The sequence below is a fragment of the Dysidea avara genome, chromosome 5, assembly GCF_963678975.1.
Source record: "Dysidea avara chromosome 5, odDysAvar1.4, whole genome shotgun sequence".
Taxonomy (NCBI): domain Eukaryota; kingdom Metazoa; phylum Porifera; class Demospongiae; order Dictyoceratida; family Dysideidae; genus Dysidea; species Dysidea avara.
In genome coordinates, this window is record NC_089276.1 from 32,822,854 (window position 1) to 32,849,785 (window position 26,932).

Below are 26,932 nucleotides of genomic sequence, written 5' to 3' on the forward strand. Positions count from 1 at the left end.
TCTCTCGATGCAGGGACTTTTTGAATTAGTTGTTTTAATGCTGATTAAAGATAGAGTTCATATAGGTTGTATTGGAGCACTATTTTTGCTGTGTTATGAGACCTAGGTCTCTTGCAACCACAGTCAGATCATCATAGTATAAGAGGCTACAGAAAGGTGTGTGTGTGTGTACGTGTACGTGTACAGCCGAATAAAAAAAAGTGAACACAGTTAAGTTGTTGACCATTCACTACAGTTCCGAACCATGAAAATATTTTGCGAGCATGTCATACACGGACAAGCTGTGTGTCTGTCTGAATGCTAGCTATAAACAGTTGTACAAAGTAGTGATGTACCGATAAGAGATTTTGCTGATTATCTGATTAGCCGATATTGAAACTCATATAATGGCCAATACCGATAACTGATCGAATGTTTATGTTTACCAAAATTTCACACATAATATTATTTTGTAAAATTGCCATTTTTAAACTTCATTTTTGTGTTATTTTTATGAAAACAATACCATCAGGGTCAGTAAAATTAATCAGCTAAATAATCTACTAATAATTACTGATATCGATATTGCTAAAATGTGGCCAATTTGCAATAAACCAATTTCCGATTATTTACCAATTAATCAGTGCATCACTAGTACGAAGTAAAATTTTAATGTTTTGAATCAGCACGCTATTTACAATTATTTCATGAATTGTTGGAAATTGACAGATTGTAGTAAAATTCTGTAAGTAATATTGATGATACTCAGTCTTGTCTTGTTATTTAGATCTAACAGAATGAGATTGGAAGTTTACTGAGTCTATAGAGGGAATGTTAGTTCAAGTAAAGTGACAGAGGATGTATTCTGGGTTACATTCAACAACATCCAGCAACAATGGTATGGTTAAACAGAATAATATATAGTTGTGAGGTGTTTGTAAACTATGGCAGCCAGAACAAGAAAGGATAGATGGATAGTTGATGAGCAATTCTAATTCAGAATTTAAAGATCATTGTGGTAAGTATATCTCTGTTACAACATTAATTTTATTTTCACATGTAGCCTGAGGACAGAATGAGACCCTTTATGTGTAGAGTTGCTAGCTATTGCTATTGTTGCAAGGTGCGCATAGTGTTGTTTCAATTATCTAAGGACCTAGTTATTGCAGTGGTAAGGGATGATCGATGTCAGGTGCTTGAATGAACTTTAATCCAGTAATGTTGGCCTGGCTGGTATTAGGCCTAAACACAGCCGGATAGCTAAAGTAAATATATTGCGTACATAGGAATGTCACCAGTACTTTTATATAGAAGGGATTTTCTGTTACTAATGAGATCCACGCACAGGTCTGCAACTTCTATGAAGAATTAATACTGAATGTAATTCCTTTATCATTTTTAACCTAAACTATATTCACCTCTCTTCTGTTAATAAACTGAAAATTTTTATTGCCATATATAGAATTGCCATAGCACATGAAAACCTTCATGTATTTGTGCTTAATGATCTTGTTTATTAACAGCTAACAATAATTTATTATGCTGACAAGCAAGTGAATTACATATCAACATTAGTCATCAGTCTTATGGTCAGCTAAATCTTCTGTAAACTATAAAGTTTACTTAAGCATCTTAATGTTTGTGAGACTACGTGTGTCTTATAATACATTTACTTCTCCACAGATCATCCCTATAGTTGATTGAAGATTGAGGCAAAGTGATAGATGTACTTTGAGGTACGAACATTCTAACCATTTTTTAAGTATTTATACCACTTTATTTTCTTTAATTGATTATAGCATGCTCTGAAATTACTTACTAAGGGTAGTTGCTAGAATGGGTTTGGACCATTGCTGTCTTTGAACCTGTGAATGGCTATATGCTTAGTAAGATATATTTGATACTAGAGCTACCATAATGATGGTAACTTACATATCACCCCATTTTGGTGTAAAATACAGGTGGTATACAAAGACCTTAGATATAATTATGCACTGGTATATAACTACATGCACATGCAGTATTACTACACTCTTTCTTTCTCCACAGATCATCCTTAGTAGGTTTTAGATGTTTCTATGAGGCATACTTTTAGTAAGGTATGTTCTACCATGTTTTATCAGTTTAAAGTCTTTGTACCATTATACTACTGTACTTCCAAATTACTTACTAAACGTAGTTGCTAGAACGGGTTTGGACCATTGCTGTCTTTGAACCTGTGAATGGCTATATGCTTAGTAAGAAATATTCTAAATTACAGCTACCACAATGATGGTAACGTATCACTACATTTTGTTGTAAAATACAGGTGGTATACAAAGACTTTAATATAATTATGCAAGTAGTATCAATCTGGTATATAACTACATGCACATGCAGTATTACTACACTCTTTCTTTCTCCACAGATCATCCTTAGTAGGTTTTAGATGTTTCTATGGGGCGTACTTTTAGTAAGGTATGTTCTACCATGTTTTATCAGTTTAAAGTCTTTGTACCATTATATATAGTTTCTACTACTGTACTTCCAAATTACTTACTAAACGTAGTTGCTAGAACGGGTTTGGACCATTGCTGTCTTTGAACCTGTGAATGGCTATATGCTTTGTAAGAAATATTCTAAATTACAGCTACCACAATGATGGTAACGTATCACCACATTTTGTTGTAAAATACAGGTGGTATACAAAGACTTTAATATAATTATGCAAGTAGTATCAATCTGGTATATAACTACATGCACATGTAGTATTACTACACTCTTTCTTTCTCCACAGATCATCCTTAGTAGGTTTTAGATGTTTCTATTAGGCGTACTTTTAATAAGGTATGTTCTACCATGTTTTATCAGTTTAAAGTTTTTGTACCAATTTCTAATGCTGCAGTACTTCCAAATTACTTACTAAACGTAGTTGCTAGAACGGGTTTGGACCATTGCTGTCTTTGAACCTGTGAATGGCTATATGCTTAGTAAGAAATATTCTAAATTACAGCTACCACAATGATGGTAACTTAGCACCACATTTTGTTGTAAAATACAGGTGGTATACAAAGACTTTAGATATAATTATGCAAGTAGTATCAATCTGGTATATAACTACATGCACATGTAGTATTACTACACTCTTTCTTTCTCCACAGATCATCCTTAGTAGGTTTTAGATGTTTCTAATGGGCGTACTTTTAATAAGGTATGTTCTACCATGTTTTATCAGTTTTAAGTTTTTGTACCAATTTCTAATACTGCAGTATACTTCCAAATTACTTACTAAACGTAGTTGCTAGAACGGGTTTGGACCATTGCTGTCTTTGAACCTGTGAATGGCTATATGCTTAGTAAGAAATATTCTAAATTACAGCTACCACAATGATGGTAACTTAGCACCACATTTTGTTGTAAAATACAGGTGGTATACAAAGACTTTAGATATAATTATGCAAGTAGTATCAATCTGGTATATAACTACATGCACATGTAGTATTACTACACTCTTTCTTTCTCCACAGATCATCCTTAGTAGGTTTTAGATGTTTCTATTAGGCGTACTTTTAATAAGGTATGTTCTACCATGTTTTATCAGTTTAAAGTTTTTGTACCAATTTCTAATGCTGCAGTACTTCCAAATTACTTACTAAATGTAGTTGCTAGAACGGGTTTGGACCATTGCTGTCTTTGAACCTGTGAATGGCTATATGCTTAGTAAGAAATATTCTAAATTACAGCTACCACAATGATGGTAACTTAGCACCACATTTTGTTGTAAAATACAGGTGGTATACAAAGACTTTAGATATAATTATGCAAGTAGTATCAATCTGGTATATAACTACATGCACATGCAGTATTACTACACTCTTTCTTTCTCCACAGATCATCCTTAGTAGGTTTTAGATGTTTCTATTAGGCGTACTTTTAATAAGGTATGTTCTACCATGTTTTATCAGTTTAAAGTTTTTGTACCAATTTCTAATGCTGCAGTACTTCCAAATTACTTACTAAATGTAGTTGCTAGAACGGGTTTGGACCATTGCTGTCTTTGAACCTGTGAATGGCTATATGCTTAGTAAGAAATATTCTAAATTACAGCTACCACAATGATGGTAACTTAGCACCACATTTTGTTGTAAAATACAGGTGGTATACAAAGACTTTAGATATAATTATGCAAGTAGTATCAATCTGGTATATAACTACATGCACATGCAGTATTACTACACTCTTTCTTTCTCCACAGATCATCCTTAGTAGGTTTTAGATATTTCTATGCGGTGCACTTGTAATAAGGTATGTTCTACCATGTTTTTATCAGTTTAAAGTTTTTGTATGATTATTATTATGTGACTGAATTTGACAAAACAAGGCTTCCACACACATCCACTTTTATGACTTTGAAGCACCATACATCAATGTAGGAGTATGCCATTAGTTTCAAATTTTGACCTGTTATTTTACAATCCTATGGAAGAATTGTGTGAAAGTTTAGGTCAGTAGTCAAGTTACAGTTGGTTAAAACAGAAAATTGGATGTGTGTGGAAGCCTTGTGCTGTCAAATTCGGTCGCATATACACTTTCTAATACTGTACTTCCAAATTAATTACTAAGCGTAGTTGCTAGAACGGGATTGGACCATTGTTGTCTTTGAACCTGTGAATGGCTATAAGCTTAGTAAGAAATATTCTATAAGCTACAACTATCATGATAATGGTAACTTACGGGCAAAGATTTTTGGCATTTATACATTTATAGCATGCACTGATTTGTTATTGCTACAATAATATGTACATTATGTTACTACATTTTTTTTTCTTTGCAGATCGAGTTGGTTGGAGATGTTTGGATGGATAAACCATATCTGTGATGTTTCTTTCCTCTTGTGTTATTTCGCCTTTTTTCTAAAGATTTTAGGCTACTCACATGCATTCTTTCAGCCTCAGAGATGTCAGTGGAGATTTTGAGAGCTACTGAGATGCACTGAAGCATACCAGCAACTTCACAGTCACTATGCATGGTATGCAGAAGCTTAGGCTTGCATGGGTTCAAATGTGCCGGCATAACACTGAAGTAGAGTTCTATGCCGTCATAATCGGTGGGTATAATTATTAAACAATGAGCTTAATTTCTTGAAAATAGGTCGACACTCCTTAATAGAGCGTAGGGTACGTATCAGCGTTGAAACCGGTTCACATTTTGCCCGGGTCTGACCTGGGTTGGATCACGTGCGAAGCAAATTAATTGGTTGGGACGATGCAGAAGTGTATAAACGCGTCATAGTCAAGCGAAGATGCAACCCAGCTTCTTTCGTGAGCCACGTCCACTAATCAGATGACTGCAGCCATACATTAAGTCACGCCCATTTGTCTGTATAGGTATGGAAGAATCTACTGAGCCACGCCTACTAATCGTCGTATGGGACATGGTCTAGCTTTGCATCAGGCCAGCTTTTTTGTGAGCCACGCCCACTCTTTAGGAATTCGTTATAAAGGTGTGCTAGGTATGCTAAAGCCACACCCACTTGCAGGAAACGTGTCTTGCCATCTGGAAACTTACGTGGAACCATTCCGGATATCTGCTTAGTTTTTATATTTCTACTCTCGTACATGCGTACGCGTAACGCACTAGTCGACCACTCAAAGTGTAGCCATCAATTTTAATTAATCCAGGTCAGCGGTCAGTAACCCGGTTTCAATGCTGGTACGTATAGAAGCTATGCTCATAAGATAAACATTTGTTCAGTCTTAAATTAGCTATTGCTGAAAACGTGTAGTTTTAGTAGTTATGAACGTGAAAATTGATGTTGCTGCAGCGTGCATGTTTATGCATTGTGGACTGGCGTAGTCGGACATGATCAGCCTTTCTGAAAGGTATCCGTACGTATAACGAATTAGAAGCCTTATTGGAGTAGCATGTGGTCATAACAGACAATTTATGGGCAAGGATAGATAGCCTCGTAGGGTTTCATTGTTCTAGACGCTTCAGTCTTCAGTGAATATAATGTGCTTGCAAGGATTCTCACTTAATACGTGATCGTCTCAAGCAATTATCTCGTCTAGCTTGTCTTCAAGCCGTCTATAGCGATTAGAGATGCGTCTCGTCTACTTAGTCTCAAGGCACCTAAAATGCTGTGTATGCCAGCATAATCGGCGGGTATAACTACGCGTATATGTACACTTCTAATATGTTTGTTTTTGTTACTTATTTTACTGTAATTTTTCTCCTTGCCACACCCACCCTATGGTTTTACCATATTGTGGTCACAAGCACCTGCGGACACACCTAATAGTATATAAATATGTACGTATGTCATACATTATCTTCATCATCTATGATGGTTCTCTCTCTCTCTCTATAATAATATATTCAAGGAAACTACGACCATTAATATTCTATAGCTGCAGTCAACTCAGTTGGTAAGTATACTTATTAATACTTTTATTAAACATTTGTCCGAAATTAGCTACACACAAAAGAAAACATTTCCTGAACAACATGACACATCCCTTGTTTTATTCATACATTACTCTGAAACTTAACCTACTTGTAATGCTCAGCATACAACATTATAATAGCTGTTGTATGTTTTAAAATCATGCTCATAGCTCCATGCACAATAGCACCATTTTTTGCCATGTGATGTGTGCACCATTTACCAATAACACTTTGTGACACATTACTATTTTGCCAATATCCAAAACACACACGTATTTATAACAGCTTCATTAACAACAAACAGTATTAACTATGTGTCTACAAAATACTAAATTACACATGAAAGTAAAACATTAAATATTCTGAACAAATTTTCAATTGATGTCTTTACTTATTAGTGCTTAGTATGTGATTTGTATGGATGTTTTGGGTTACCAAATCGCTTTGAATGTTTTGACTTGAAACACTTTCTTCCATTAGTAAACTGCACACTTTTAACATGTGTTTTTGCATTGGCAAAATTCAGTGTATTATTACCACTGAAGATTGGATCGATAAATTGCATAGGTGCCCATGCATTGCTAGAATCCAGCTCAATGTTCATGTGCATCCCAATTTTGCTCCGATTGTGCGTACAACTAAGTGGCATAGTTTGGAGGAAACCAGAATTGGGCGCAAAGACAATACACCTTGGTATTGCGATCAATTGACTACCAATGTCTTCCCTAACCTTCTCCATTACATTGCTACTAATATCATCATCTGAAATAAAGTGTCTTAAGGTATAGTTTTCCTTGATACAACTACTGATTGCTACTACTCCATCATCAGATATTCTGTTTCTTGAAATATCAAGGGTTTGTAGTACTGTATTAATTTTGATGGCTTCACTAATCCTTTTGGCTCCAACACTAGTTATGTTATTTCCAGCTAGATTAAGACTTTGTAATGTGTTGTTAGTTTTAAGATACTCACTGATAGCTATAGCTCCATCATCAGATATGTTGTTGTATGCAACATGGAGCTCTTGTATTGTGTTGTGGTTGTTTTGTAAGAAAGCTAAAATTAGAATTATTCCAGTATCATCAAAGCAATCACCACACATATTGTATGAGTGGGAACTATTATTAAGGTTAAGAAAATGATCATCATGTTGATATTGACAAAACCATGAATATGTTTGCAATGATCTTCTCCAAGAAATTGTGAGTTCTTGCAATGTTGTGTTCATCTTGAGACACTTACTGATTTCTGTTACTCCAACATCACTGATGTTGTTGTGTGATATGTTGAGCTTTTGTAGTGATGAATTCAACATGTTCACTTCATCCAGTTTTCTACTATTTTCTGATACATTAATACTTAAAGATGTTTTGTTTGTAACAGCTTTAATGATAGTTATAGCTCCATCATCAGATATGTTGTTGTATGAAATGTCCAGTGTTTGTAATATCATGCTTGATTTAATGACTTCACTAATTCTTTTGGCTCCAACACTAGTTATGTTATTTTCAGCCAGATTAAGACTTTGTAATGTGTTGTTGGTTTTAAGATACTCACTGATAGCTATAGCTCCATCATCAGATATGTTGTTGTTTGCAACATGGAGCTCTTGTATTGTGTTGTGGTTGTTTTGTAAGAAAGCTAAAATTAGAATTATTCCAGTATCACCAAAGTGTTTACCATACATATTGTATGAGTGAGAACTATTATTAAGGTTAAGAAAAGGATCATCATGTCGATATTGATAAGACAATGAATACTTTTGCAATGATCTTCTCCAAGAAATTGTGAGTTCTTGCAATGTTGTGTTCATCTTGAGACACTTACTGATTTCTGTTACTCCAACATCACTGATGTTGTTGTGTGATATGTTGAGCTTTTGTAGTGATGAATTCAACATGTTCACTTCATCCAGTTTTCTACTATTTTCTGATACATCAATACTTAAAGATGTTTTGTTGTTTGTAACAGCTTTAATGATAGTTATAGCTCCATCATCAGATATGTTGTTGTGTGAAATGTCCAGTGTTTGTAATATAATGCTTGATTTAATGACTTCACTAATCCTTTTGGCTCCAACACTAGTTATGTTATTTTTAGCTAGATTAAGACTTTGTAATGTGTTGTTGGTTTTAAGATACTCACTGATAACTGTAGCTCCATCATCAGATATTTTGTTGTGTGAAATGTCCAGTGTTTGTAATATCATGCTTGATTTAATGACTTCACTAATCCTTTTGGCTCCAACACTAGTTATGTTATTTTTAGCTAGATTAAGACTTTGTAATGTGTTGTTGGTTTTAAGATACTCACTGATAGCTATAGCTCCATCATCAGATATGTTGTTGTTTGCAACATGGAGCTCTTGTATTGTGTTGTGGTTGTTTTGTAACAAAGCTAAAATTAGAATTATTCCAGTATCATCAAAGTATTTACCACACATATTGTATGAGTGGGAACTATTATTAAGGTTAAGAAAAGGATCATCATGTTGATATTGACAAAACCATGAATATGTTTGCAATGATCTTCTCCAAGAAATTGTGAGTTCTTGCAATGTTGTGTTCATCTTGAGACACTTACTGATTTCTGTTACTCCAACATCACTGATGTTGTTGTGTGATATGTTGAGCTTTTGTAGTGATGAATTCAACATGTTCACTTCATCCAGTTTTCTACTATTTTCTGATACATCAACACTTAAAGATGTTTTGTTTGTAACAGCTTTAATGATAGTTATAGCTCCATCATCAGATATGTTGTTTTGTGAAATGTCCAGTGTTTGTAATATCATGCTTGATTTAATGACTTCACTAATCCTTTTGGCTCCAACACTAGTTATGTTATTTTCAGCTAGATTAAGACTTTGTAATGTGTTGTTGGTTTTAAGATACTCACTGATAGCTATAGCTCCATCATCAGATATGTTGTTGTTTACAACATAGAGCTCTTGTATTGTGTTGTGGTTGTTTTGTAAGAAAGCTAAAATTAGAATAATTCCAGTATCACCAAAGTGTTTACCATACATATTGTATGAGTGGGAACTATTATTAAGGTTAAGAAAATGATCATCATGTTGATATGGATAATAAATTGAATATGATCTTCTCCAAGAAATTGTGAGCTCTTGCAATGTTGTGTTCATCTTGAGACACTTAATGATTTCTGTTACTCCAACATCACTGATGTTGTTGTGTGATATGTTGAGCTTTTGTAATGATGAATTTAACATGTTCACTTCATCCAATTTTCTACTATTTTCTGATACATCAATACTCAAAGGTGTTTTGTGGTTTGTAACAGCTATAATGATGGTTATAGCTCCATCATCAGATATTGTGTTGTATGAAATGTCCAGTGTTTGTAATATCATGTTTGATTTAATGACTTCACTAATCCTTTTGGCTCCAACACTAGTTATGTTATTTTCAGCCAGATTAAGACTTTGTAATGTGTTGTTGGTTTTAAGATACTCACTGATAGCTATAGCTCCATCATCAGATATGTTGTTGTGCGAAATGTTTAGTGTTTGTAATATTATGCTTGATGTAATGACTTCACTAATTCTTGCTGCACCAACATCTGTTACACTATTGTGCGACATTTTGAGATCCTGAAGTGTATTGTTGTGTTTGAGATACTCACTGATAGCTATAGCTCCATCATCAGATATGTTGTTGTTCGAAATGTCCAGTATTTGCAAATTTGTGGTGGTTACACTTTTAATACCATGTACAGCATTTTCAGACAGGCTAAAGTGTTGAAATGCACTATCACTTTTGTAAAAGTCACCAAAGGGTTTACTTCCATTGTCACATACGTTGTTCAAAAAATTAAACTTATGCAGATAGGTATTGTTTTGCAAAAATTCTGCTATATAAATTTCTCCAGTTCTACTCATGTTTTGATTGCACACATTATATGACTGAACTGTAGCATCCAGAAATGCATAATTATTGTTCCATGATATTTTAAAGCTGTTCAATGATCTACCTTTGTTATAATTCTCATGGTCATAGATTCCATCAGGTGATATGATTTGTGAAATTTCTTGTACTCGTAGTTGGGTAAGGTTGCAAAAAAAAGCTAATATTAAAATTGCTTCTGTATTTGTAAAACCTTTGCTACAGATATGGCATAACTGACCTGCAGCTTCTAGAGTGATATGATTGTTACCACAAAATATCTTTAATGTTTGGAGTGATTCATTTTTCTTGAGATATTTGCTGAATTCTAATATTCCATTATAAGGGATATCATTGTGAGAAAAGTCAAGTGTTTGCAGTACTGTGTTCACCTCAATGGCCTTGCCAATCTCTATTACTCCTACACTAGTAATATTATTGTTTGATATATCAAGGTACTTCAGTGTACCACTGTTCCTAAGGTAACCACCTATAGCCATAGCTCCTAAATCAGATATATCACACTGTGAAAGGTAGAGTTCTGTAATCATGGTACTATTTCGCAAAAATGCTGAAACAAGAATTGCACCAGCATCACCATAGCCCATTTTGGAAACATCATATGATTGCACAGAACCACTTAAAGCTATCCTATTGTTATTCCATAATATAATAAGTTTTTGCAGTGTTTTGTTGTTTCTGAGACTCCCACTGATCGTAATAATCCCATCATCTGATAAATTATAATATGAAATGTCAAGATAGTCTAACATTGAGTTGAGATTGAGAGTATCTATAATCTTGCTTATTCCTACACAAGTAAGACCATCAAATGACAAATCAAGTGCTTTAATATCTCTGTTATCCACAAGACAGCAGCCTAAAACTTCTGCTCTGTACTCTTCACTTCTGTCAAAGAGATCTATGGCTGTGTCATCACAACTGTTAACTTTTGGAAATTCACAATTGATATTATCATCATTCAAATATAAACTAGTCATTTTAATAACAGGAGTTTTATTGTTGAAATGTAGTTGATTAAATGAAATGTAAACTGTTAAAATACGTGGGATGGTTTTGTATGCATTGACTACTTCTGTAAATCCATACTTGGAAACATTATTGTATGACAAATTAAGCACATGTAAAGAAGATTTACTGTTAATGCTTTGAAAAATGAATGTGATTCATGCAACGGAAATCTCATTTGTGGACATGTTGACCTCTTGTAGAGTTACATTTTTCTTGAGACACTCACTAATGGCAATAGCTCCATGATCACATATAAAATTGCGTGAAATATCTAACTTTTGTAAATACTGGTTTATCTGTAGCGAAGATACTATCTTTGTTATTCCTTTGCTAGAGATAAAATTTCTAGACATATCAATTCTTTTCAAACAGCAGTTGTTTTCAATACACTCACCCATGTACTCTGCACACCTGTCTGTCAAGTTGTTCTGTGATAGATTAAGATAAACTACAGTTTTGTTATTGCTTAAAATATTTGCTACTATCTGTGAACCACTGTCTTCAAGAAATTTATTAGAAAAATCAAGCAATGAAACCTTCGTATTTATGCAATAAGTACCCCACGACATTTTAAAGTGCTGTAGTGTAGTGTTATGTTTTAATGATTCACTAATGTCTATTGCTCCAGTAGTGGAAATGCCATTGTTTGAGATATCAAGTGTTTTTAATGTCCTACTATTGCATAAAATGTTAACTATTTGCTTGACCATGTCATCTTTCAAATGGTTTCCAGATATATTTAGTGACTCCACTATGGTAGGGCAGTTGGAGAGAAATGTTAAAATCTCTTTAATATCTACTTGACCAAGAGAAGACCAGTTCAGTACCTTGGGGCCATGAGGCTGAAACATGGAACAGTAGACATTAAATGACAGAACAGAATTATTACCAAACAAGTCAACCTTTTCTATATTTGAAGCCTTTTCTGGATGCATAACAAAAAACTGCTCTATAATGCTCATACCGATATCACCAATACAACAGTCCCTCAGAACTAATGTCTGTACTTGTATATTATATTTGGAAATATAAGATAGAAGTGATGAAATGTGGTGTGGATGTAATCTTACATTACAAAAATTAATTTCGCCATTTTGAAATAATGCAGAAATTTCTTCAGGTACCTTTTCACTATTTGATTCCATAAAGCACTGAAACAAATGCAAGCATTTTGGTTTATTTGTAATTATGTGTTTTGATAAAGACTTTTCAGTTTTTGAATGAGTCCTGTATAAAAATTGAGAAAATGCTTCCGATGATACTCCGTTAATTCCGACATACATCATCCACATAAAACTATATCTACTTTCCCAAAATGTGTTTTTTAACAATGCCAACTGTTGTTTACCTTCAAGTGTAGTTAAATAAAAAGCAGCTAAAAATTCTTGCATGGTGTAATGCAAAAAATTGAATGAAGCATCTTTACCTGGCCCTTTCTGTGCAAAGTGCTGTACAACTTGTAGCAATTCAAATCCATTTAGGGCTCCTGGTACATCACCAATTTCAGGACAATAATTTTTTATCTCTTTGTATGTAAAAATTAACTGATTGTTGTGCATTCCTCCATAAGCTAATTCTGATAATTTATAAATAATACCATACACAGGTTTAGGTAGCTCTTCCAACTTATTAAATACTGTACAAATACAATCAGGTGGTATTAATCTTTGTTTGGTTAAACTCCGATATATTGTATGTAGAATGAAAGATTCATTCATTTCTGTCAGCGTTTCAGGTAATTCACTTTGAACTTTAAACAAGTAAAGAAGTACTGCTAAGTGAAGAGGAACATATATCAAGCTATTAATAATTGGATGGCACTTGAGGTAGGCTATTAAACGTTCTTGCTTATCAGGTGATTCTTTCAGTGAGTTTATAATGTATTCATCACGCTCTTTTTTAGCAAATCCAAGAATTTCAATCCTTCGGTCAACTTTGTCATGTAAGTGCATAGTAGCATGCGGTCGTGAAGTAACCACCAGTACAGAATTAGGAAATATCTTACCTTTAATAAGGTTTGCAATAAATGACGTTTCACGCAAACTGGCAGGGTATTCATCATAACCATCCATTACTATACATACTTTCATGCTTTGAAGCTTTGTAACCACCTTTTCAATTTGTCCTTCACAATAAGTTTGGCAACCTGCAGTTTTTAGTAAGTATTGGACTAGCTGGATCTCAGATTTCACAACTCTTAATTCAGGATCTCGAAGGAACAATAAGAACAGCACTGATACATTTTCTAGCAAACGTTTTTTAGCCCACAGGTAAGCTATTTCTTTAGCTAAAACAGTTTTTCCTATTCCAGGTGCACCCTCAATTAGAATACGTTTAGGTGGCATACTAGAGTCAACAGCAGCCCCTGCAAGCTCATTATGATCAGCAGTAAAAATATCATCAATGTTCTTTGTGATTCTAGAATGTGTACCTTTAGTACATGAAGAATCTGCTTGCTTGTCTTGTGAATTACAACTAGCATGCTTGTTTAAATACTCAGTTACCAATGTATCCACTCTGACAGTGCCATCTTTGTGGCGGTTAGATATTTCAATTAGTTCTTGCTTTGTTCGCCTACCTTTGTAGTGTATTAAAGCAACATTGACAATAGTTCTTGGTTGATTAGGTGGCCATTCATCATCTTCGTTTATTTTTCTTATTTCTGTATACTCTTTACGAAGCTCATCTGTTACCTGATCAAACGTATCTAATCTTCCTTTAGTGCTGCTACATATCTTCTCTGCTTCTGTATCTAACACAACACCTGTTTAAATATGAGTAAATGTAACTTACATGACTATTCAAGTGCATGTAATGTATATTAGGTGTACAAATGTCTATCTCTGCACTAGCAGTACAAGGAAATGTGGCCAAAAGCACTTACTTTTTGGGGTCTCAGATAAGTTGTAATTGAAACTGCTAATCAAATTAAAAATAATTGAATAAGGTTTTAGTGAATAAAAGTAATGATATCACAATCAATGATGGCATTACTGCATAGCTTTGTGGGGAAAAAAACTATGCTATGTTGTAATCCCATCATTCATCATGATATCTCTCATTTTACTACTTTTTAAACAAGGTGCATGCCCACAGCCAGCCGAAGACTGGCTGTGGATACATTCCTGATGTACTGAAACTGTTTTCATAAAAGTGTGTATGTGTGCGTATGTGTGCGTATGTGTGCACGTGCCTACCTAACTATCTACGTTTGTCCATATACAAACACACCCACATGAGCAAATTTGTTAAATAGTAAAAGCAGCTTGCATGTAAGAAGCTAAAGCAAAATGAAGTCTGTATTAAACTTTCGCACAGGTAAACTTTGGTCTGAAGTGGTTCTTTTCAGCATTCTGTAATATGGGTGTGACAACTTTCCTCAGACTTTGTGAATTACGTACCTTCCCTTTGGGTTTTGTAAGCATTTAACAACTGAAAAAAAGTGTAGGCCTTGTAGACTACCAGGAATAGCCTATTACAGTGAGTTGAAAGGGGAATGTTCCCTACATACATGAACAACATGAAGAGCAACTTTAAGGCTTTGTCGACAGAATTTTTTGGAAAAAACATGATAGTCAAACTATCAAACAGTTTAAAAGATACTTCTGTAATTTATTGCAAAATCAAAAATCTATTTGCTAAAATAATAACACAGTAACACCAAGAGTTAATAATAGTGGGAGGGAGAGTATCCAACGCTCAATATGCATGTATAAAATGAACACGTAGAGCAATCCAGATACTGTCGTATATTTTCGTATTTTTCCAATGTGTTAACATGAAGCTATTTTTGTTTTAGCTGACTGGACTGATTCCAATATGTACATTATTGATACAATACTAGCCAAATTTGTGGCATGTGCTCCAATGTCTAATCCAGTATGTGTTTCCTTGAGAAGTGAAGGGCATTGAGATGAGCTATTGGTGTGTCCAAGAAGATTGTTGGAAGCCTCACTTTTGGCAGACTTCATCAGTGGAAGCATTTCGGTAAATGCCTGCCACAATATGGAGGAAGAAATTCCTGTTCAAGAATTGAGCTCGCTTTAATTGGAACGAGTAGTAAAGTTTCCAGAGCTGCAGTTCTCCCATGGATACGTGCTCAACAGCAAGAAACAGATGTTGATTGTTACCCAACGCCACCTTGCTAACCATCCACCATTTGGCTATGTGTCCAGAGTGAGAACAACTCTTCAAGAAGATGGCAGCTATAAGGTACACATTCTGATGCGAGATCTGGAGAATGGCATTCTGTAGAATGAATCAGAGGTTCATGAATTGTTGGAAAGATTTAGTACAGCATCAACTCACAAATTTTTCTCTGGAATAGAGTGGTCCTACTATCGTGAGCACTATTTTGATGCAATAAGATTTGACATCAAAAGCAATTGCCATACAGAAGCTCCATTTCACTGCATAGATTCTGTTGACTGCAAGATGTGGTTTTAACTGACGATGAATGCTTTTTTTAGCAGCTAAGAACAGTACTGAAGCTACATGCTCAGTTTGTAAGAGACTTTGCTCAAATCGTGAATGGCAGTTAAATCGTACTGCTAAAGAAAGTATTTCTAGAAAGATTAAAAGGCAAGCTGCCTCTTCGAGGGCTAGGCTGATGTATATGTCTCTGGCAAGCCAACTGAAAAGGAAGCAGAATGCTTCGATAAAACGTGGAGGTACCAAGAAGAAGCTAGCAAAGTATGAGAAGACAGAGTCTACCCTAGCTGACAAACAGCACACACAAATGTGTGATGTAAATTTTATTGATGGTGTTGCTACAGAAGATCTTTGAGGAAGGGGAGATTCATGGTGTCAGTAGCAAGCTTAAGGAAATGACAGATGAAAGACAAAACATGGAACAGTTTCAGAAAGATCAGGCTAGAAATGGTAAGCAAATATTAAGAATTCTTTGCACTATTGAGAAATGTTGCCCGTTGCTGTTTGTAGCTTAAGAGTATTGTAAGTGTTAAATGTATTTTATTTACCTATGTAGTTACTGGGAAATGCAGCAATCAATGGAGTATGATTACAGTCCGGATGGTTAAGCTTTCTTATAGTATTTGGTGTGTATGTCTACTGTGACTGTTGTTTATGTAGCTCTGGCAAACTTAACTAGAAGTCCAGCAGCTTATGAAGCATTAAAGAGTTTGATATACGTATTACAGCTGCTATCTCAATCTTTGTTACAATCTTATACTGGTGCATTTCTACATGATCCTGGTACCAACAGCAAATGCATTACAGACCAGGTTGCCCAACATGTGCTGTTTAAGGCAGAGTGTGAGAAGATGGGCAAACATTCTCCTAAGTCAGATGGCGTGCTAGTGTTTTATGAAGTCAAAGTGGTATGCCAACTAATGTGGAACTCTAGGAGCCAAAATTTGACAGGATTAGCCATAACCAGTAAAGATATGTCACCTCTGACTGATATTTACAACTCCTGCAGACTCCACAAACTGCAGCACAAACAGCTTATATTCTACAGTTTTTGTGGCGTAACTTGACCAGTAGCTATGACATTGTCGGCCCATACTTCACTCGTGCTGAGTCAGTTGACTGCAAGTTTGTTCTTACTTGTGTATTGAAGACCATCAGATTGTTCCATCATCATGGGCTCAAACTAGCTTACTAATGTGTGATGGCTATGCTGCAAATCTCACTGCCATCAAGTCTACTCATGGAGTGAATGGCGCGTATTCTTTGCTAGATGACTGTGCTACAGATAGGTTTGAGATCAAGCCATGGTTCATCAACCCATACAGTCCACCAGATCTAATCTTTTGGATGATTTGCCCAACACCTAGTAATGTAGTATCAAGACACACGGTAGTGTGTCATGCGGCCCAAGAAGCCGGCGTGCACACCCGTGAGTATATTGACAGGAAGAACGGAAATGCAATTGTTGCACCTCCATAGCTCTGTGCTGCCTTGATGAAACAAGATGCTTTTTGCTGTGGACACTCCCTTCAACTTCAGTACTCCACATTCCAAATTTGAGCAAAATTGTTTCAAGCGTTCCCGAGATATGCGACTTCACAAATTGGCTTAGTTTCTTAGTTTTTTTTTCTTCTTATTTTTCTTCCTCTTTTCTCGCAACCTTACAAAAGCCGCTATAAAACGTGAACGCAATATCCGATTGCCTTGCAATTTGGCACACAGAAGGGGGGTATAAAGGCGCATCTCTGTACCAACTTTGGCTGGAATATGATAAACAGGCAAAGAGTTATTAGCGATTATTCACTACAAATAACACCAATATGTTGTCACGCCTACAGGGTAAACCGCTTATGGAAAGAAGCTGAAAATCAGTGGGTGAATAGGTTAACTATTGAACCTCAAACCTTTTGTGGTTTGAAAGAAATCGAGCTAAAAACCAGGAAGATACAACGAAAAAACCAACAGTGTGTAACAATTATGCAATTGAGATTAATAGAAAAAACGTCTACTTTCCCCGTCCACCCGAAAAACCGCTTGGGGGTAATGCTTTGAAATTCACTGTACAGATGGAGTAATCATCTTAGAAAGGATCTTGAATGGTGTAGAAGAATCAGACTTGAAGCCACGGAGTTATAACACGAAATCAAACTTGGTGTAGCAAGTGCGAGATCGAGATACTCTAATAGAGCAGTCACCCTGAAAAGAATTCAAAAGATCAGCTAGAAACTAGTAACCTGTATAGAGATAAGCTACAAACAATTCACCCTGTAGAGAGATCAGCTAGAAGAAGCTACCTTGTAGGGAGTTCAACTACGTAGTTCAGCTAGAAGAACTCACCTTGTAGAGAGTTCAGCTACAAAGAAACCACCATGTAGAGAGTTCAGCTACAAATAAATCGCCCTGTAGAGGAATCAGCTAGAAGAAATTACCCTGTACAGAGTTCAGCTACAAAGAAACCATCATGTAGAGAGTTCAGCTGCAAACAAATCACCTGTAGAGAGTTCAGCTACAAACAAATTACCCTGAAGAAAGGTCAGCTAGAAGAAGTCACCTTGTAGAGGGTTCAGCTACTAACTGGTGACCCTGTAGAGACATCAGCTAGAAGAAGTTACCTTGTAGAGAGTTCAGCTACAAACAAATCATCCTGTAGAGAGATCAGCTAGAAGAAGTTACCTTGTAGATAGTTCAGTTACAAACAATTCACCCTGTGAGAGATCAGCTAGAAGGACTCACCTTGTAGAGCGTTCAGTTACAAAGAAACCACCATGTAGAGTTGTGTAATAAATATATGCATTATATATATATAATTTGTACATTTATTGATAAAATATTTAAAGTATTCATCTGCTTCATCTTTTCTTTTTCCTGTGGAAAAGAAAAAAAAGATAGGTTAAAATAGCCCCAAAGCTGGCCATAGGCCAGCTTTGGGGTATACAAATACAAAAAGAAGTGAAATCTAATCCAAAACAGCCAAGCTGTAAAAAAAGAGTGCGGCCTTCAAAAAGGCTATGGTGAAAAAAGATGTGAAATCCAAGGTGGCGGCCTAGAAATGACTGCGATGGTAGGTTAATGGTAAAAATGTTAATAACGACAATCCAGGTGAATTTTGTGCCAAGACCAAGCGGCACCAAAATTCACCTGAACTGTAGTTATTAAAATTTTTGCCATTAACCTACCATCACAGCCATTTCTTGGCCGCCACCTTGGATTTCACATCTTTTTCACCATAGCCTTTTTGAGGGCCGCACTCTTTTTTTACAGCTTGGCTGTTTTGGATTAGATTAGAATAACATTTGGTATTTCACTTTTTTGTGTACACTGTAGCTCAAGAACATGATAAATCCTCTTTTTTCATCAAAGAGTGGGGGAACTAAACTGTTTCAGCGAGGAAAAGAGAATAGTTCCTTTGGATGGTCTACTATTATTGACATGTACAATCTGGATGTTAATCGAGCTAGAAAACAACGAACACATATGGTTCCACTCATGTAAGATGTACATGTACGTACTAAGGGATGTGTGGACTAAGCTGAATGTCTCCCCAGCTAAAATCATGCAGGTTTACTTTGTGTAGACATGCATACGTGTGTAGTTGTTACATATATTGTGTTCCACAGCAAGAACAGGTGTTGACAGAGTTGTACTCTTACATCCATCAAGATCCCCACCTTCTGATGTGGCTACTACTATTGAGACCCATAAATATTTAGAGGCACATAATCTGATATTTGAAAGAGGATTCCTGTGCCATGAAAAAGTTTGGCGATGAATTCAGCAGTGTTGAAAAACATCTCAAGTGGGCATGTGTTCTTTTAGCTTGTTAAATGCTTAACCCCTTCACCGCCACATTTGTAGAAGCTCCAATCTACTGTTTCTAAATTGCTATAACTTACACACCATACCATATAATCCTATAAAACTATATATCAATTTACTCGCTATGGAACAAGGAATTCGATTATGAAGTTGTTGTTTACACAAGAGCAACCACAAATTCATTATATAACTTTAAAGTACGAAAATCGATCTAAGCGAAACCAAACGTGAAATTTCACTACTTTACAGGTTAGCACTGTTTATAATAACACAATAAACATCACTAACCAGTTTACAATTGAAGCGATTATCTCTAAGTCTGGTTTTCCAACATTTGAGCAAGTGCACATGTGCATACAAGCACGAGGTCACTGTTTCGAGGTGAACAAAAATAGCAACACGCCACTGCAACCTATATAATCCCTCTCCTACTGTTTCTCTTTATTAGTAGGGCCATTATCACGTCAAAGAATTGTCTACAATGCTTGTTATCAATGTTCCGAAAGTACGTGATTGCATCATCTAACAGAGCAATAGTGTGCGAGAGACCGGTTATCCCTGTTCCCATTCACTTAAGGGCGTGCCCACTACAGGATAAGCGCAGGGGCTACTAAAATGCTCGACTGAAGTTACAGAGCATTTAGAATGTGATGCTACGGGCGTTTATAATTGCAAACTGCCATATGGCGGTTATGGCGGTGAGAGGGTTAAATTAACAGATACAAGTTTCGCTCATACTTCCAACACACAGAAGGCATTTCTCTCCTTGCAAAGTAAGTAGTTACATAAAATCATTTTAATCTATATAAACAGTGTACAATATAAGGGAAAATTATTGCTCGGACAGAATGGCCAATCAAAAGTAAATTTGATTGGCCATTTCTGAAATTGCATGGCCATAAGATAGAGGTGTACTATCCTAGTGTGCGAAGCACACCCCACAGTGCGAAGCACAAGCCTTCTAGGGGGGTCTGGGAGCATGCCCCCCCTGGAAAGTTTTGAAAAAGGATCACTCTGAGATTGAATCTGAGACCACTTTCAGCTACTTATCACTGAACTTTATGCACATGCATTTTACAGAGAATTAATTGAAGGGGTCAGTGGCAAAAGGGGACAAGTGCCATTTGAAAATTTAGGTGACCACGTGGTGGGCATTAAACAGAAGTTTGGTACATAATTGAATTATTGTAATATTTGGTAAAAATTTATTTGAGATTGCTTTAAATTCTGTTGTTTACTTAGTGAAAACATTATTCATATGGATAAAACAAGCCATTCCAATTTTTAAAAATTAGAAAAATGTGAAATGGCACATGTCCCCTTTTTCCGCTGACCCCTTCAATTGTTTATTAGCAATACATATACAAAATTTGTGTTGCTGCATACATATTTTACAAAAAAAAAACTATGAATCAATGTATTGTACAGCCAGTTTGTAGACTTAGCTAGGCTAAATGCTTTGTTACAAGTGGTGTTGAGTCAGCACAGATTGAATTATCAACTAGCTATTGCTAAAGTTTCTCTTGTGAATAGCAATAGATCAAAACTTACTCTCGAACTTTCCGTGTGCAGAACACTTTTATCACGTGACTTTCATTCCACTTTCTCCAGCCACTGCATCTCTACAGATTATAACCACGAAATGGCCATCTTATACTTAATATCGTACCTCCACTTCGCAAACATTACTTTCTTTTCTTCTCTTGGAAGGCGCCACTCGTGTAGTCAGTGTAGTGATCGCTTCTTCACAACATCAACAGTAACCCACAATCGATAATTTGGGTAAATACGAGGTGCAGTGCTCTAGCTTATGCATGCGCATCGAGTCGATGCTTCGACGGGATCGAGACTTCACGTAGTGATTAAATAGCTTCGGTAAGGAAAGATAACGATACGACAATAATAATAACTATAATAATACATGTTATAAAGACTAATAATAAAGAATTACAGTTGTAAAAAACTTTGATCGGCACAAATGGCCGACCAACGGCTTCATTGATCGGTCAACAGCATCACTTGGTCGGAAAATGGCCGAGGGCCGACCGTTATATTGTACTCTGATAAAGTTACTGCACAGCATGGGATCTCCTGCGTATAGATGTCTATGGATTCAAAGCTTTCTGTGAATATCTTTCTGAAAGATAGCATGGCTACTTTATTGCACTACTGAGGATTTCAGGTTCAGCAGTAGAAAGTTGTTTAGCCAGTTTAAACATAGTGCTGGTGGAAAGCTGGATGCCTGTAACTATGCAACTGTTAGATGCGCACACTTGGTGAAGCAGAGTGCAGTTGGACATCACAGTGGGACTGGATACCGGGACCAGATACTAAGCTGTATGGAAATACTCCTTCAAGTATGGTACCACATGAGTTGATCAATTGTTTTTCCAAATGTTTGTAAAATTCTATTTTCCCTTGTAAAATTGTTTGTTGTGTTTTCGTTTTATTTCCATTTAATACATCTATTAACATACATTATTTTATTTATCTACTTTACTAGACAATTTAGTGTGATCACTCAACAAACTAGTGAGCAAGTTACATCTACTGTGGATGCCATTCCTTTCTTTGCAGGGCCTCTTTGCAGCAAACTCTTGCTTCATAGCTGACAGGATCCTTGTGTTACAAAGCTTTATTCCTTGTCAATTCTTCAAATATGTTGTTGCACATTCACTGTCAAGGATGCAGTCAGGTATCCTTAATTTGTTTCAATGCTGTAACAAACATTTCCTTGTACGTTGGCCATTTCAGTTCATCATGAGCAGTCTAATAAACAAAACGATATGGCTACAGTAGACAGCAGTTACGGCATACCTTGATCAAATTATTTCCATGTTTATTAAAACTTTCTATATTTACAAACTTCTTTAAATCTGCGTCTAATTTTTGTAGCAATGGTATAAACATCTTGTGCGGAAAGTACATGAAACCACGGTCTTGGTATTGCAAATACTTGGGAATATCTAATTCATCCTTTGTGTTTATGGCTTGTAACATACTAATTTCAATAGGCATCAAGTTTTTGTTACTTGCAGTACGTATTTGTTTGTAACGATGATGAAGCATCTCACAAAGAGCTCCTCCTCCAAAATGATAGTAAACACCATCTTCAGCAGTGGGAACTACAGTGCTACTGCCTGTTCCTTTAGTTTGGTTTGTTTGAAATAATGCCACGTGTTCCAGGAGTGAATTATACACAGCCAACAAAAAGGACATCATTACTGGCTTACCAGCTGCAACAGACACACAGCGTTCCTTGCAAAAGTCTATCCATTTCTGTCTGAGCTCCATTAACAATGGATGGGCACTGTCATCAAAATCGATAACTGCTAAAGAGTACTGCTCTTCTAGCAGAAACGCACTACAATATGACAACCACTTAGGTTGAAACTGAAGCAGGTAATTCTCCACTTTTTTCCATTTAACATGCAATTCCACGAATGTATCACAATAAAACTCTGCTAATTCTTGGGGTAACTGCTTCGCCGAACACAATTTATCTACCATACTTAAGTGTGTACTATCCGAGTCAAACTCTTCTCCTATTCAAGCAACTGCTTCAAGACCAAGAATGTTAGTATCAATCAAATTCAAAGAACCTTGTAACATTTCTCTGGTTTTCTTATTCATTACTTTTCTCTGTCGTTTCTTTTTTGGTTGCTTCACTTCGGCAATTTCATTCGATGTTTTGTGGCTCCTTTTCCTTGAATTTGTTTCCATTATTTTTGGGTCACGAGACACCCACAGACGTCACAGCTGCAGTTTAGTATTTATACTGCATATCCATGGCCTCATAAGTGCTCAATTTACCCTTTGATTTTGTTAACACGTCTGGCCAGAAGCCATCCGTTCTACACCCTCATTTTAAACATGCTTATTGAGCATTGGATACTCTCCCTCCCACTAGTATTAACTCTTGGAAATACATAGTTGGTTAATTTCAGATGAGTTAACTAGCTACATGGCAGCTAGTTTGTAGAAGTAGAACAACATCAACTCATTTCACTGGATAAAAGTGCAAAGCAAACCTGATTGCTCTGTTAGAGTGGAAGGTGGAACTGCTCCATTGCAGTTTTTTTGCAGGACTAAATTATCTTTAAATAAACGTTCCTCACTTTCACCAAAGCAGCTGCTTTGGTTGCCTCAATATAGCTATGTCACTGCTGAAATTCTACTTCCTTTTTACATTAATAATTTTTCAATTGTACTAGTTTGTTAACATTAAATTTGTTGTAGCATAGCTATGATATACAAGTGTGGCTGTGAATGTTGATCTCACTGCTTATCGTGAGTGAGCTACACAACAGATTGAGTGGCATGGTTCCATGTCTTGTATTCTGCAGCTGATCATTAAGGGGTGTGGTCACCATGCTCTGATAACTAGGTTATCATGAGAGGGCGTGGTGGCATGTTTTGATTGTTTAAGAATGTGGTCACGATTATTTTTTATACATAAGTGCAGCTACAGGTATCTACTCCCTTGTACAGTGTAGAGTAACCACTTCAAATATTACCACTTCAGTAGTAGTGTTCCACATGTAGACAATGCAATGGACACCAACATTGACTAGCAAATTGTCTCCACAACTATCTTTGAACATGACACATTTCAAGCTCTTAACTCACTTAACCCCTGTAGAGCTGTGGGAATAGATGATATTGGACCTAAAGCCCTGAAGGGCTGTGCTATATCGGTTTACAAACCTTACTATTTTCGACAACATACTTTACCTTAAAGAATGGTGCATAAATTGCATTGTCCTGGTTTTCAAGTCCGGTGACAAAACATCAATTGATATCAGCCGATATTATTATGCAATTCATCAAAAGTGATGAGCAACTGATTTATGACAAAATTATAGGACACGTCCACAAAAACCTTTCTTGTTCACAATTTGGTTTCCTGAAAAACAGTTCGGTTATCCAACAACTTCTTATTGTTTTTAATCAAGACACACGGTAGTGTGTCGTGCGGCCAAGAAAGCCGGCGACCACACCGTGAGTATATTTATAGGAAAAGAAAGAAAACAGCTTTTTCATGTGTGCATACCTCCATGGCACCTTCTCCAAAGCACACCATTTTTGCATTACAGCTGTCCCCCAGGTAGGGTACACCATACAGAAAATTTGATTAAATTCGCAACAGCCATTTGTGAGATATGGGTGTTCAAAATTTTGTTTTAATTTCTTCATTTTTTTCTTCTTCTTATGCCGTACGGGGGCTACGGGGGCTTCGATTTCTTTTCGCGCACTTTGCAAAAATTGCTATAAAATGCAAACGTGTAACTTGATTGCCACGATCTTTGGCACAAATGAAGAGCGTGTGATAGTGGATTCAAGTGCTAAGTTTGTTGTGAATCTGAGTAATATTCAAGGAGTTATGAGTATTTATTCACGTAAAAAAAGATCAAACTTCTGTCACGGCTACAGGGTAAACCAAGTACAGAAATAACTTGAAAATTGGTGTATAGATAGACTGATTATCGTAGCAGTGCCATTTGATAGTTTGAATAGCAATAGAGTTACAGCGACAACATTATAAAGCAAAAACTAAGCATGTGTAAAATCGTGGGATCAAGATACTCTAATTGAACAGTCACTGTGGGGTAATAAAGGTGTGCAAAAAAATGTCGAAAAAAATCACAGAGTTCGAACCAGGGACCTTCATACTTAACACCTGCATCCTTAACCACTGAACCACTGCTACCTTGGCTGATCACCTCACTTAATTTCTGCTTTATAAATGAAATTTCTAGTTAAAATCTGCTCATAGTCAAACGTTTGTAATTTCATAGATCTACTAATAGAAGTAATAGATTATTCTAGAACATTCTGTGTATGTTCTATTAGAAGTCCTCAAAAAAATGTGCATTCTATTAGAGTATTACAATAATATTATCAAAATTGAATTAAATCATGCAATGAAATACATTTATAAGTCTGTCTTCAATAATCATCATTGTATCTACATAGAAAAGAAGAAATGTGAGTGAAAACAAACCTCAAAGTCAGTCATAGGCTGGTTTTGGGGCCTTATAAGGCACAAAAAGGAGTGAAATCCACACAAAAACAGCCAAGCTGTGGAAAATGATGCGGCCTTAAAATACCTGGGTGAAAAAAGTTGTGAAATCAAAGGTGGCGGCCAAGAAATGGCTGCAATGATGTTAATGCTAATAAATTTTAACAATGCACACAGCCATTATTAAAATTTTTAGCATTAACATCATTGGAGCCATTTCTTGGCCGCCACCTTTGATTTCACAACTGTTTTCACCCAGGCATTTTAAGGCCGCACCATTTTTTCACAACTTGGCTGTTTTTGTGTGGATAGCATTATAAATACTCCACAACAAAATTATATAACTTTCAAAAGAAATTCGATAGTGTATTTCATAATCAGCTTCTTTTAAAATTAAAGTTAATTGGTGTTATTGGATCTATGGCTATAGTTCCAATACTATTTGTGACCATCTCAGCAAAAACCTGACTTGTTCACACAAGCATGCATATTGAGAAAAACAAAAAATTAAAAACAATTCATAAAATTATGCATGCTACAAAGAAAAATTTTGCAAGTTTTTATTGGGCCATTACTCAAAGAAGGAAAACTCAAATTGATTAAAACTATGCACCATCTTATTCGCCTGCTCATGGAGAGTGAAAATCTTTGTTTCATTTCTATATAATAACTCAAGCTTGTTTCAGTACTTCTTATTAGTGCAATATAATTATTCTAGTTGATCCCTACTCTAGTTTAAAATTTCTATTTTTCTTATACTTTTTTGTGTTCTTTTATAGAACTGGTGATCAATCTACGTAACTAATTTGTTTCATAAAGATGAATTGATGTAGCTATGGGAAGTAAATCAAAGAAGACGCCATCAATTTTTTTTGTTGAATAATTTTGTACATATAGATTTGTGTACTTGCATTGTACAACAAATGATCTATATATCTTATGGTTTAAGACAAGTTTACAGGAAATAAAATGGAGTCTAGACACAGGGGTACTAAGAAGCTTTAAAGTAGCTGGAACCCTGGCAAGGCAAACACACACACACAAAAGAAACAAAACACACAAATACAGTCATCAATTATTAGTTAATTTAATTAGTTTAACAGATCTGACATATTCCACAGTTCTGAGGAGTGAGCAGGTTTCAAAATAACGTGTGGTCATTAGTCATTTTCCATGCAAATTATAGCCATGACTACCCAATAAAAAAATTGTGCGGTTATGACTGTCACTCAAAAATTATAACCTTGTAAACGCCCTGCATGATGAACCGTAACCACGCAAGTAGCCGTATGTCGCATACTCCGGATGATAGTAGAGA

At 35.8% G+C, this 26,932-nt stretch overlaps 1 protein-coding gene across 1 annotated transcript; it reads right to left on the reverse strand.

The window, feature by feature from the left end:
- Window positions 1-6,799: 6,799 nt before the first annotated feature.
- On the reverse strand, window positions 6,800-11,314 carry LOC136255204 (protein NLRC5-like). The gene has a single exon (XM_066047927.1). It carries the CDS (start codon window positions 11,312-11,314, stop codon window positions 6,800-6,802), a length of 4,515 nt encoding a protein of 1,504 aa, XP_065903999.1.
- Window positions 11,315-26,932: the final 15,618 nt, after the last annotated feature.

Coding starts and splice junctions, on each gene's coding strand:
- LOC136255204 (XM_066047927.1), bottom strand. CDS start 11,314: ATGACTAGTTTATATTTGAATGATGATAATATCAATTGTGAATTTCCA.